General features: G+C 56.7%; 1 protein-coding gene across 3 annotated transcripts in view; it reads right to left on the bottom strand.

Moving 5' to 3' along the window:
• Positions 1–531: 531 nt before the first annotated feature.
• Positions 532–14,111, bottom strand: part of PTPRN2 (protein tyrosine phosphatase receptor type N2) — a 419,465-nt gene continuing 405,885 nt past the window's right edge. For all 3 annotated transcript variants that reach the window (XM_074315027.2, XM_088799758.1, XM_074315029.2), the window contains 3 exons: positions 14,005–14,069; positions 5,973–6,046; positions 532–2,026 (listed from right to left, as the gene is read on the bottom strand). In XM_074315027.2, the coding sequence (XP_074171128.2) occupies positions 1,955–2,026; positions 5,973–6,046; positions 14,005–14,069 (211 nt within the window). In that variant the 3' untranslated portion in view covers positions 532–1,954. The remainder of the gene's footprint in view (positions 2,027–5,972; positions 6,047–14,004; positions 14,070–14,111) is intronic.

Genomic DNA, 14,111 nt, shown 5'->3' with positions numbered 1-14,111 from the left:
CCCTGCCTGCTGCCGTACGCAAATCCCGATGTGTATTTGTCACGAGAAGCGTCACCTGTCAGGGGCAGGGCTCCAGAGAGAAGCAAATCAGGTAGGAGAGACTAAGGGGGCTGAGCCCCCAGACGGAACCCAGGTCAGGCGGCGGGTTTCCTAAGGAACAAACACCAAGCCCGCAGGTCAGTGGGTGCTGTTCGGGAATTATCTACTTTTGTGAGAGCGACTCCCCTGACCTCCCCCACTGCTGAAACAGCTCGTCCAGGATGAGTGGTCACCACACTACACCTCAGTCCCTTTGGTCAGGGTTTGAAATGTCCCCGGTGTGGAGGCCAGTTCTGAGGCTCGCTGGGACAGCCCGTTTCTCATGAGGAGGTGGTGCCCTCGTCTACGCCTGAGGGTTGGGGACAGGGACACCCGGGCAGGCAGACACTGGCAGTGCTTGCGCGCTCTCAGCAACGTCAATGTCCACGCTTTCAGGAGACGAACGGATGGGAGGAAAAACTGCTCTCTCACCCCAAATAAAGACCATGCAGATGTGAAATGGGAAATTTAATCTGGCACAATTAAATATATTTACGTATTTCACTCGGCAGGATTGCTTCTGAAACATAAGAAATTAGAAGTGACAGTAGTGTAGCTTCTTATATTCAGATAAATTAATTTCTATCCATTATTTAGATTACAGACGAAGAGAAACAACTTTGGCAAAAATTATAGCGATTAAAGCAGACATACAAGATAATACCGTTACAGACATGAAAGTGTTTGGCATCCTTCCCCCATTCAGCTACTTCCCCTCTCCTAGTGGTTTTGGGATGTGACGTTTTATTTAAGGTGGAAAGAATGGTGTAATACGGCCTGTCCCTCTGCGCCCAACCCTGAAACGAAACCTGCATCACAGAGCTGCCGTCTTCGATGTGATCGTTCTGCGTGTAATGAAATGACTCCTGTGTGTCGGGGGCGTGGAGTACACCTGACGCTCGGTGTCACTTTGGCACAGTCCAAACCACCACTAGCTGTTGTGTCTATGTGACGTCAGACAAGTGGCCCGCCTGTGACCAGACGCCTGACTCCCTGGGAGGAGGCCCCGGCTGGCTCTGCGTTCCCACTTTCTTCCTCGCCTTCTCTGGATGCCAGCAGGGCCCAGGACGTCCCCGAGAGGGAACACGGGTGAACGATGGGACCATGTCCATGCCTGCGTTTGTTCTCCCTGATTTTGGTTCTACTGCAGGAAAGCGTTCATCTGGTTTTGCAAAGTGTGAGTCAGTTTCTACCGTCACAAAACTGTCTTGAGGGTGGGGCTCACCTAAAACCCTGTCAAAGTGACGTCACCTGGGGCGGCTGGCCTCGGAAGCAGGCACGCGGGTGGGACAGCTCTTGCTGTCCCGGGAGACCCCTGACCATCGGGGGGGCTGTCACCAGCGCTTTGGGCACAGGAACAGAACGGAAATGCTGTGATGATATTCTCAGGATTGCCCCAGTCACAAAATGACAGCAGTTCTGTCCCTCTAACTCCCAGACAAGCTAGTGAGCTGTCCCAGCCAGGAACCGTCTTAAAGACAAATGGCAGGTGTGCTCTGTCCACTGGTGGCGCTCGGCCAGCCTCCCCAGCCCCGCCCGCCCCGCTGACCGACCCACCTGCAGGAGCTCACGGATTACAAGCTGAGGCATGAAATGGGCCAGTATTAACACGACACTATTTGCAGTGGAGAACGAACATGTGGGCTTTAAGGAAAAGTACATTTTTTTCAAGAAAGGGAAAATAGGGGAACTGGTTGCCCCCGGAATTGGATGTCCCCACAAACCTCTCTCATTATAATTTGGTTAAACAAAAATACACAGTTTAACTGCAAAGCTGTAGTGGCTACAGGATTTGAAGGACGCGTCACTAGGCAGTCACACGAGAAGACACATGATGCCGTGTCGCTGTCGCCGGCAGCATCTGCAGGCCGGTGCCTCACTGGGGGAGGGCCTGGAGGATGGCGTTCACCTCCTCGGCCACTGCTGTCAGCGCAAACTCGAACTGCTCCTAGAGGACAAGAAAGGGAGGCCATGAGTGACAGCTTCCTTTGTATCCCGGCCCTGAGTTTCGAAAAAGACCAGTGGCCGATGTCTGTGGGAGGACAGAGCACTGGCACCCCCAGAACGTGCCCCCGGGGAAGCAGCTGGTAGGACGCATGTGGGGACGGCTGGGGAGGCACCCGTGCCAGGCCTGCCTCCCCGATGCCACGACAGTGAGGGCTTGCACAGCTCCCGCCACCCAGCAGTCACGGTGACGACCACGCGGGCCTTTCCCCTCCTCAGAAGAGGCAGGTGACCACCGCCGTGGACACCAGTTGAGTCTGCAGCCCAGGCCCGCTTTGCTGCACATGGCAGACGCCTCCTTCCCCACGGCGCGTCCTGACCTCAGCCGCGTGTGTGCCAGCGTGCGCCCACTACACGAGTGCATACGGGGCGGGATGCAGCACGCTTCCTGTCAGGTGGGACTGACGTCAGGACTGTCTCTTCCTCTAAAGGACCAGGGCTCAGCACACAAAGGACAAAGCCTGTCTCTCTCGTGGGTGGAATGGCCACTGTCCCTGCACGCGTCAGCTGCACACAACAGCCTATAAACTGCGTCAGGACCTCTGACGTAGGTTACCAGGCACGTCTGCGTGTCCAGCGAAGTCACAGCAAAGAACCGATCTGGCACTGTCACCTCGTTCCGAGTGTTTGATCAAGGAAAGCCCTATCGACGGCTTAAGGACTTGACAAACCAGGTAAAACATGCGGCAGCTGCAAACCCCAAAACAACTAATTTCCACTTTAAATGCCCAGCACATAACATACAAAATACCTTGAATTAAAGCGACAGAAAATCAACGCAATGTACTGCTCACTTTAGGACAGAACACAGCTGCCCCTTAGCACCCCCCTGACGCCACAGAACACGTTGCTGGGGTCACAGCCACCTGAGGAAACATTAGAAACTACCCTTGGAGCTGTTACTGGGCAGATTGGAGAGCACGCCCGACGCAGAGCAGGGTGAGTGTGGGGCACGTCCACGGTGCCGTCTCCCCCAGGTCACGCGGAGGGGCTGTCGCCAGGATGGCCCACAAACATCGCAGATGCTGGAAACCACCTCCTGTCGCCGTTTGCTTGTGTCACCGGGGGATCCAGGCTCACGGCATGATGGGCCACTGCTTCGCAGAGTTGTGACTGGCAGTGGGCATGCTGAGGTGTCCTGATGACTTGAAAATGCCCAAGAACAAAGGGGGGCTGCGTGGGACCCCACTGCCCATGCCACGTGCGTGTTTATGTCTCTGACACACTGGACTCCGATCCTCAGCTCCAAAGGGAAAACTGACAGCGTGAGCAGGTACTGAGGGGGCGAGGCCTCCACACGGGACCGGTGGTTTCACAGAAGGAGCTGGTGGGACAGCCATACCCTCGCCACAACGTTAGGTGACAGGGGCAGGACACAGGCTCGCACCCGGCTTCATCACCATCATCGGGACGCTCTGTTCACAGGACAGGACAGTGGTGGGAGCGTGGGACATGGGACAGCAGGTGGCCCTTAAGTTGCTCCAGTATTGACCATGTGGCCCCAGGCAGACAGGTAAGCTGTGATGGCAGGGGCTTCAGTGCCTGGGCTCTGCCAGCCTGGGGAGGCGGCCCTGACAGCGCTGGCTGGAGGGACGGGGGTGTCCTGTGATGACGGACCTTTGCGGGAGAGACACGTGCTCCTCAGGCGTCCACGATGTGCTGCGGGCTTGTCAGTCGCCTGGCTCCTCCACCGCGTGTCGGCTGGGGCAGCTCCTCACCGCGTCACAGGCAGAGACCACGAGCAGACACATTGCAGTGGTGGCACCTTACCCAATACGGCTGGATCAGACCCCCAGGAATCGGGACGGAATCTGGTGTCCCAGCCGGGAGGTTCCCAGCATCTGAAGTCCTTTGTTTCAGGAAATCATTAAAGTAACAGCTACAGTGGAGCGACGTGGCCGGGGCAGAGGTGGCTTTCACTGCTGCTCACAGTGAAGGGACAGCTGGCGCCGCGAGGAGCTGCCCGTCCAGGGGCAGCGAGCCGACATGCTGGGCCACCTCGCAGCGGTCTGGTCCTTCCACGGGCACGGGCCCTGTGGCACCTGGCCTGGGCCAGCGTCCCGTCCTCTCCCGATGGCTCCCACCACAACAAAGCACAAATAGGTGGGACCAGGGTCAAGTTTCTGCCCAGGAAACTGCTCACTTCCCAGGAAAAGAACCCACCAGTGGCAGCTCTGGCGGACACAAGGTGACCCGAGCGCCCAGCTGTCCTCAGAGGGGACATACAATGTCCACACCCAGCTGCACCCACCACAGAACGTCAGGTGTGCCTTAGCGTGACACCGTCCACAAAACCACACCAGAAGGCCAGTCTCTACATACACCCTGGGGCCTGAACATCCCACTAGAGCTGTGACCACTGCGTGACTGGCGTGGGGGAAACACGGGTGCAATGTGACCGGTCCTTACTGAGGTAGCGCACAGCATCGGGCTCGTTCCTGCCCTGGTCCCTGCCCTGTGACCACGTGAGGTGTAACTTGGGAAGCTGGAGCTTCCCAAGTGTACTTGGAAATTATTTCTGCAAGTTTTTTGCACATTAAAATAATTTCAAAATAAAATTTCATAATTTTAAATTAAATTTTTTTAAAGAAACATACCATGTGTCTTGATTTACAAAGTACTTCCACACTAGTCACATAAGAATCCTGTGACGCTCCTGCATGTCAGGGGCCGGAACACAGCTGAGAGGCCGAGGGGCCAGCACATGGCTACCAGCTGCATGTGTCACCCCTCTCGTCCCAGATGTCAGGGTCAAGGTCAAGGAAAGAGCCTCAGGCAAACGTCACTGCTGAAATGGCGACGCTGGAGCGCAGTTCTCGTCTCTGCCGCGAGTTGTGATCCCGTAAGAGAGGGTTAAGTTCCTTTTGCCCCAGTGCCAGGGTTGAACCAGCCAAACGGCCCCATAACGGCAGTTTGACAGGATCTTCCTGGTTGCGATGGGCTTTGCTCAGCCTCACCCGCTCTGACTTCCTCATTCTCCGCATAGTGGGGGCTCCCGGCACCGCTCTCCCCTCAAGCTGCTGCAATACCGCCTGTAACTCTCCTTGTGCCAGAGACAGAAACAGAGGACCAAGGAACCACTCACACTTTATGAGGGGGTGGGGGCGACGCAGTAAGACCCCGAGAGCTGGATGGCTTGCCTGTGGCCCCAGGATTGTCACCACCGGACACCAAGCACGAACCACGGACGTTTGGGTAGCTTGATGTCACGGGGGCACTTTTTACAACGAAGTCCTCACACACACAGAGGTAATTCTGCAGGATGTTAGGTGCTGTGGACACCACGCCGCTCCGTGTCAGGGCCACACCGAGGAAGAAGACTGTCTGCCCTCCGACTGGCAGCGACAGACGTGTGCGCTTCCGTGGTTGGACACACACAGTTCTGGAAGGTTGGGCCCTTCCAGTCCCCTCATTCTAGCTCTCGCCCCCCGAGCCCACTGGCGGTCCTGCCTTCACTCCGCTGCACTGCACCTGGCCGGTTCAGTAAGTATGTATGTGAGTTGTTCAGGGGAGCTCAGCGCCCCCACATACCCCGGGGACATTCCAGTGACCGTGTCCCAATGACCACACAGCAGAGCTGTGCCTGTGGGAGCCTGAAATATGGGGGCCGCACAGAAGCTCAGTGAGTCCAGAACCTTCCCCTGCAAGGGAGCTGGGGTCACCGCTGACCTCTTTCTATAAATGCAGTGCCCCCGCCCCCCAAATCTGGGGAACGGAAGGTCCCGACCACATGAGACCTGGCTGCATCTTTCTGTTGAAATGTTGGGGTGCAGCAGCCACCAGTCACCCTCCTGGGAAGGGGCCCGGCTGGGGTAGGTCAGGTTGGAAGCCGCCGGCCGTGCCTCCTCCCCCGTCCCCTTGCGGACACCACATGGCGATGCCGGCTGTACCTTTGTCTGGACCATGCCCGGCCGCTGGTCCCGCAGATGCTCCAGGGTGGCAGCGATGTCAATCTCCTTAGCACCTGCAACAAACCAAACGGGCTGAGTTCAGACACTGCTGGGGCCCCGGCTCAGAGGCCTCGGCAGTGCTTTCCGTGCCCTCCGCGGGCTCGGCAGGCAGCTGCAAGCTCTCGGGGAAACTAAGACGACAGCTTTCGCTTCCACCAGGTCAAGAGGCTGGGAAAAGAAACTGTCCCCAGGGGCCCACGCAGATGCTGATCAACAGCAACCCTGTCAGCAGACACGTAAGCTTCCTTCGTGTTTGAGGCATTTTCAAGGCTTTTAAATCACAGAAAGTAGCACATCACCTTTCATTTCAATAGCAGAGAAGTGTTTATTCAGAGAGATGAAAAGTCAGACTTAGTCACATACACCTCAGCACTGGCTTTTAACATAGAGTTTAAAACCAAGTGTTCCAAGTGTGAAGAAAAGACAGGAGCCCGGGCCCCTTGCTGGCCAGCACTTTCGCTGAGAAACCCCTCCCCTGGGCAGCGTCTGTCTCACGTCGGGGGTTCGGCTTCCGTAGAAACATTAGTGCTTGAGTTTGAAGTTTTAACCTCGTCCTTAACTCAGCCCATCCTCTGATTTCCCCTTTGGCTACGTCCTCTTAGACTGAGAGCAGGACGGCCCCAGGCTGCAAGCTCCCTCAGGTCAGAGGGGCCTGTCTGCCACCATGGCAAGCGACACCGTGTGGGGCTGGGACCCCTCACCAGGCCCCGGCAGGTGCCGCCACTTCCCGTACAGCCTCACGGCGTCACGAGAACACGACGGGGCAGACCCTGTCACCACCCCTGCTGTGAGGACATTAAAGCTCACCTGGGTGGGATGGCGTGTCTCTGGTCACACGAGCAGGTAGCTGTGCCCACTGGGTCCCGGACCACGCCAGGCAGAGGGGCCAGTCCCAACAGACGTGGGGGACAGTCCCTGACGGGCTGCCCACTCACTCCCCTTAGACGCAGAACCAGGAGGATGAACTTGAGAACTTCTAAAGCGACCGGAATCTTTAAAGCCCTGTGGCCTACTTGGGGTAAATGCCCATCCCACTGTCCGAGCGGCCGGCAGTGAGAAAGAAAGGTGGGTGCGGATGGAAGGCTGGCAGGAAGTGCATTTGAACGGATGTTGTGCTCGCATGGGGGCAAGCGCACCAGGGGCAGGGCCTGAGCTGCACCCGCTCCTGCCCGGCGTCTCCGGGTCCCCATCCGCAAGTGCAGAGGATGGAGCGAGGCCGCAGGGCAGCACTCGGGGAGGGCCTGGCTGCCCTTGCAGATGAACACCATGGGGATGGGACCCCATGCATCCCCCCAGCTCTCAAACCTCGGCCTCTTGGAACAGCCGGATGTCCCCGGGGGAGCTCAGCATTCGGAGGCCAGTGGGCCAAGCCACTCCTGCAAGAGACGGTGTCAGGGTGCTGGGTTTCCTGCTGGGTTCTCTGCAGGTGTGAAAAGCTTCTGGATGTCAACCAGGCCACAACGAACACCATCTTGTTTTAAAGGGCGACTTTAAAACAGGCTGACAGACGGGTGAGCTCGTCCTGTCACCAAACGGGGGAACTGGGGAGACAGGAGCCACCGGGGCTGTCAGCAGGTGCCGTGAGACCTTGGCGTGGGATCCTACCTCCTCAGCTTCCTGGATGAACAGCGGTGCTGGGCCCACGGTTCTAGGAACAATTGTGCACAGAAACTGGTTTCTTCAAGAAGTTTGTCATAAGAAAGTCAAATCCTACATGGAGAGTGAGGGAGGGAGGGAGACAGCTGTTTGTTTCCTCCTGGGTGAATCTCTGCCCCTCAGCCAGTGCTATCGCAGGTCCCAGCCACCATGTGCAGCAGCTGTCCTTTACCTGCTGGAAAGGCGGCCGCTCCCGGACACACGCCTGAATTCTGAGTGTGAAAAATGCCACAAGTGACACAGACCAGACGACCTCACAGTGCGTGTTGGGTGAAAGCCTCACGCTGGAAACAGCAGGGACAGTGCGTGTCGGATGCTCTGGGGATGCGGCCTCCTACTCCCAGGTGGGCTCTTCCGGGACAAGAGCCGGAGCTGCCGTGCTCTCCGCGGCCTCCGGCAGGGCGTGGGGTCAGGAGGCTTGGTGAGGGGTGAACAGTCTGAACCGTACGTGGAGCGTCCCCGTCCTGCCAAGCGGACACACTGAGAGCTTCCTGTGGGACTAAAAAAGAACGCTCTCTGTAGGTTGCTTAGGGCACTTTCTGTGTGTCCCTGAAACTGGTTTTCAAACCTCTACCAGCAGCTGCCTGGCTCCGCAGGGCTGGTCTGTGGGCCGGAACCATCACTGACGCCCGCCTGTCCGTCGCTGCAAACCATCTTCCAGGTGTTGGCTGGGCCCCGTGACGCCCTTGGAGATGTGACTGCCACAACCAGGACAGCAGCCTCCGTCTGCGGCAGTTCACCGGGGTTGAAGGTGGGCTGCCTGAGCCACGCATGACGCTTTGATAGACTCTCTTTTCTACTTTATTGCAGTGACACCCGTTAGACGACTGCTTGAGAGGGAACGTGGGAAGAAGGCAGGACGGAGCGTAATGAGGTCTCCCCAGACGAGGCGCTGAGAATATCAAAGCGCATTGGGAGCTGGCTCAGACGTGCACTCATCCCGGAACCGGAACCGAGCAGGGCAGCAAATCCAATGAGTGCTCAGAACTGCAATTAGCTATGGCACGGCTTCGTTAAGTAAAACCAGCTGTGACGTGGATGGCTGCCTCCTCGCACGTCAGGATCAGTAACAACTGTGTGAAGCGTGCAGACGGAGGAGCTTCAGGGGCTCCACCATGGTCCTGTACAAAAGATGGGAGTCACAGGGAGGCCGTCCTGGTTGGGACCCCAAGTGTCACCGTGACGGGGTGCGTGTGACACTAAGCCTGTGCTGACGGCACAGTTCCTCGGGGGGCGGGCGGTGCCCCTGGTCGTGTTATCAAGGTTTACTGAAGGTAACGGGGTTTACTGAAACCCTCCAGTCCCCAGGAGGTTCCCTCTAGTGCACTGAAAACGGAATTCTCTCTCAAAGCCCCGTCCTGCTGGCAGCCACGTTAGGCTCCAGAGAACAGACCGGTTGGGTGCACGCTCAAGCTGAAAAGCATGTCCACAGTCGAATAAGTACATCATATACAGAGAAACGCCTCCTAGAAGGCAAGGCACGAGCCGCAACCCCGGCCATGGGCCTAGGGCAGACTGTGAGTCCGTGCAGAAGCTTCTGGTATTTTCCATGTGAGAAGCATCACGAGTACTCAAACACTAGGGAAATGTGAGGCGCTGAGCCAAGCTGCCCTGCGGTCAGGTCTAAGTTGGGGCCTCCACGAAGGACAACAAGGGGGGACCCAACCCTGCGCAGGGGGCCTCCCTTCCCCGACATGCAGTGGACCCACGTGTCACACTCCTAGACACGGGCCCGGCCCCCAGGGCCTTGTCCAGTCACTGCCCAGTGAGCAGTAATTACTCTCACTGTTCCTTCCTCATTCACGCAGGGGCCAGTGGGTTCCAAGTTTACACATGGGCCCAACATGTTTTTAAGACAACAGACGTTTTTAGCTCAAGATACAAAGTATTAACCATTAAACAAAAAACATGGATAGAACATTAGTATTAAAGTATTCAAACGACATTTACAGTGAAAGAATCCCGTCTCCTGGGGCTGGTCCTTCCCGCGTGCTCAGCCCCGCTCACGACGGCGACTCCATAAACCAAGCCCCTGCTCCCAGCTTTTGGCCAGAAGGCTTTGCAAGTGGCAGGCTTCCCGCACAGTCTTTTCTCTGCGGTGTGAAAAAGACAGTATGTGCTCTATGTGGGAGAAACGCCCCCTGTTGCGTGCAATCCACCCTCTGGAAGAACGGAGGCGGTGTTTGCTCCCGGCTACCACGGGGTGGAACGACGGAACACAGGTCAGGATAATGAATCCGAGGGCACGTGTGGGATTGTCCATGACCCCGGAGGGAGCCTGGGCCCCTGACGCGCGGCCAGTGGGACTGTACCTTTTCATTCACTGAAGTTGCCACGAGGGACTCGTTGAACAGTGCAGCCCTGGGGGGTGCTGGGTTTAGAAAGTTCAAGGGGCCGTAAAACATTACTGGACAAAGGTGTTTCGATGGCATTACGCACAGTGGATGATGGTCGTGCTTCACAAACAGAGTGAGGGGCAGCCCCACTCAGCCAGGCCGGCTACCCTCCCTGCTGTGTAAGCCCTCGGTGCCCCACGCGACTCTCACATCTGCTACTTCGACCTGCTGGTAAGAGTTAACGTCTCTTGTAAGAAAACAGGCAAATCTTCATGACTCAGGTTTAGCAACATTTCTTGGATATGACAGTAAAAGTACAGGCAGAAAAAGGAAAAATTGATAAACTGGGCATCATGAAAATTAAATTGTGCACCAAGGCAGAAAACTACTAGGGCAAGAGTGTGAAAATGCTCCTACCAAATGGCAGGCACTGCCTGCAAAGCGCATGTCGGATAAGGGCTTCACTTCAGGACATATAAGGACTCCTACAAGCCAACAAGAACAGCCTGATTAAAAAGTGAGCCAACAAATTGAATAGACAATTCTCTCAAGAATATATCCAAATGGCCAAAAAACACATGAAAAAACATCTCCAGTCCTTAGGAAAATGCAAATCAAAACCACAATGAGACACCACCTCACACCTGTTAGGACGGCTGCTTTCAAAAAAACCCCAAATAGCCCAGAAAATGACAAGTGCTGGGGGGCGTGGAGACACCAGACCCCTGTGCACCACCGGTGGGCGTGTAAAGTGGTGCAGCCAGGAGGTGACGGTGTGGCGGGCCCTCAGAAAGTCCAGCGTGGAGTCAGCGGCTGGCCCAGCAGTTCTGCATGTGGGTCTGTGCCCAGGAAATGCATTTGTGCAGCAGTCTCTCTCCCCGTGGCTGACAGGGGCGGCCAGCAGGTGGCTGCCCGCAGGGGCTGGGTTGGCACACTGTGGCGTGGCCAGGACGCAGCCTCGCTCAGCCTGAACAAGGACGACACTCGGACACCTGCGTGGGTGGACCCGGAGGACCCTGCTCAGGGAAGTGAGCCAGTCACAAGGGACAAGTGCTGTGTGACCACTCGTACGAGGGAGTCGCATTGTCTGTCACAGAGACAGGAAGTGGACAGGATTCCATGCATCCTCACCCAGGAGCTGCTCCCTGACACACCAGGTGACAGGAAAACGGGGCACAGATAAGGCTGCTGAGACAGCAGTGGGGAGCTGGACAGATGGCCGCATGCACCGCACATCAGTCACCACGCGGCTGGGTCACTCAGGAACCCATGCCCAGCCACCTGCCCACAGCGGATGGCTCAGGGCACACAGTGACACCCCAGTCCTGGGCCCCCTCCAACAAAAGAAACCATCCCCCAAACACACTGGGGCCTTGAATACCAACAGCAGCCGGGGGCCGGGGGTCTGGCCACGCGGGCTGCAATGCCAACTCAGGGTGACCCACAAACAGCGTCTTTGGGAAGCTCCCCGCTCAGTCCTTTAAAAAACGGCGATGAAACAGAAAAAGCAACACCCTGGGTAAAGAAAAGCCACTGACAATCATTTAAAAAGCACAACCTTGGAAAAGATCTTGGCTGCAAAACACTGATCGTTACATTTGAGCTAAGTCCTTCCCTGACAGAAGGTCATGCTAGCCAAACACTAATCCTGACGCAAATATTAACTATGAGTTAGAAACACATTTGCAGTGAAGAAAAAGGAGCCACAGACTTTCACAGGTTGGAACCGCGTCTCCTGCCACAAAGGGCCTCTCGGCTCTCCAGCTGCATCACTGCCAGCACAGGGCGGGGACTTAACCACTCCGGCCGGCCCCTCACAGGCCCTAATCCCCGAGGGCCTGTGTGACCGAGGGGGCTGTGGCCGCAGCTGCAAATGTGCCTGGGGTCTGGTGGGAGCTGGCGCCTGCAGGGCTGCCCAGGCGCAGCAAGGCTCTGCAGAGGCTTTGGTCCCGTGCAATTCACTTTTTTTAAGAGAAGGAAATGGGAAGAAAGGTTTGGTATCCAGGCTTGGAGCCTTTGATCATCTGAAAACACGGGGTCTGCAGCAGGCCTCCGGCTTCTCAGGCCAGACAAAGGCGGCCAGGCGAGCCTGCGCCAGAACAAAACCCCGGGCAGGCGGCCACTCAGTGTGGTGGCCTGGGAAAGGCACCTTGCTGGCTAGGAGGGGACACCCTGCACTTTGATCTCAGCCGACACCAAGCCCGGCCCCAGATCAGTGCCCCCTTTCGCTTCCCAGCAGGGGGGAGCAGGTCAAGAACAGGAGGAGGGGTGACCATCTCAGGAAAGGCCTGGGGCTGCCCTCTTGGGCCCCCTCCACACGGCTGGGCTGGGCCGGCATGCTTGGACACTGGCCCACTCGTCCTGTGGATTCTGATTGCACGGTGCCCCAGGGCTGCTGGGGGACAATCGTCAGCCCCACCCTGGGGGACCTTCTCCATGATGGCTTCTCTGTGAAGTGGACCTGAGCCACTTAAAGTCCAGGTTGCACCCTGGGTGGATGCCAGGCAGACCCCACAAACATGGAGAGAACGTCGCAGCCTTCTCCTTCCTTCAGACCAGCCAGGTTCCCAGAAACCACCAGTGCCCAGGGCCTTACAAACACAAGATGGTCTGGATCCTCCGGAAGTGCTTGGTGTAACGGAAGGGAGACGTTACATGCTTGGCGGACAGAGAAGGGAAGGCGGGTGACAAGGGAAGAAACACAAATTCCATCGCGAGCTCCGAGCTCCCAGTAACTGCAAGTTTGCCAATGACAAGGCGTATTTGAGGAGACGCAGTGGCATTACAGGACAGGGAACAAATGACGTCCAACCTGAAAAGGTTCCGATTAAGTCACGGCCTAAAACCAGGAAGTGCTGCTGAAAGCAGTACCACAGCGTTCGCACTCGTCCGGCTGTAGGCTCACCAGCAGCACTCAGCTAACTCAGGGGCCTGAAGGCACTTCTGATGGTGACAAACCAATGTCATGCACTCCCAGCGGACACCCAGCCAGGCAGGCTGGTAACCGCTTGTAGGGCGTTCGGTCGTTTATCCAAGCTGTCTCGTCTTTACGTTTCAAACAATGGGCTCAAGACATGATCTATTTTTCTTTTTAACAACAAGAAAATGGAGTTAGGAAAATACCTGTGTTAAGAGTCGCTGGCATTTATGCGAAAATGTATAGAAACAATCCTGTAATCACTACCAACTCCCACTGCCAGGCAAAGGATGAAGACGGGACTCTCTGGAAGGTGGAAGCGTCTGCAGAACGAACGTGTGTGCGTGTACGTGCATGTGTTGCTATAGAACGGCTCACTCATGGGTAAAGGGCCCATGAACTGTCACCCGTCTCATTGTTTCTTTCCCAAGTTGCACGGGACACTGACAGGTGTCACAGGAAGATGGGGTCTTTCAGGTAAGTTGGGGACACAGAATCTAGACGCATTTCCCCACTGCAGGGCCCCTCATGGGGTGATGCAAGAGGCGTGTCCACTGGCAGCCTTCCCAGGGTGGCCATGGAGCGCCTGGTCTCTGAGGAGCCCAGGCCTGGAGACCACGCCGCGAGAGACGCCCGACGAGCCCTCACCTAGACAGAGGAGGGGCCTGCAAAGCTTCGTGTGGGACGAGGTGTTTAAATGCTACCAGAGGTCTTGGCGCCTCTAGAGTGTGTCTGTAAACAGTTTATCATGGGAAGGCTCATGCAAATTCCTTCCAGGATGTTCTGAACACCCCCCACTTAGGCAGGCGAGGGCGCCTGACGTGCGTCCAGGGTTAGCAAGACTGCATTCAGCATCTACCGTGTGCCAAGCCCAGTGTCCACACCACCGGACGCTGTAACAAAGGCAGCACCTCAGGAATCACCGTGCTGGCTGCAAACAGCTTTCACATGACGCGGAAAACCACCAGCTCATTCTCCGAGGCCTCTGAGAGCATGACACCAGGTTGCCATAGCAACGCCCTCCCGCTCTGAGCCGCAGCAAAGCGGCCCCCCCGAGTCTCACCTTTGGCTATCTTGTTGAGAACCATGTCGATCAGGATGTAGGTGCCGCTCCTGCCTGCGCCGTCGCTGTCAACAGAAGGAGAGAGATGAAAATGCCGCCGTCACGGT

This window comes from Rhinolophus sinicus, chromosome 8 (genome assembly GCF_057876585.1).
Source record: "Rhinolophus sinicus isolate RSI-liver-muscle chromosome 8, RSI-T2T, whole genome shotgun sequence".
Lineage (NCBI taxonomy): Eukaryota > Metazoa > Chordata > Mammalia > Chiroptera > Rhinolophidae > Rhinolophus > Rhinolophus sinicus.
Note: the sequence above shows the minus strand (reverse complement) of the source record. Positions and strands in the feature narration are given on the sequence as shown.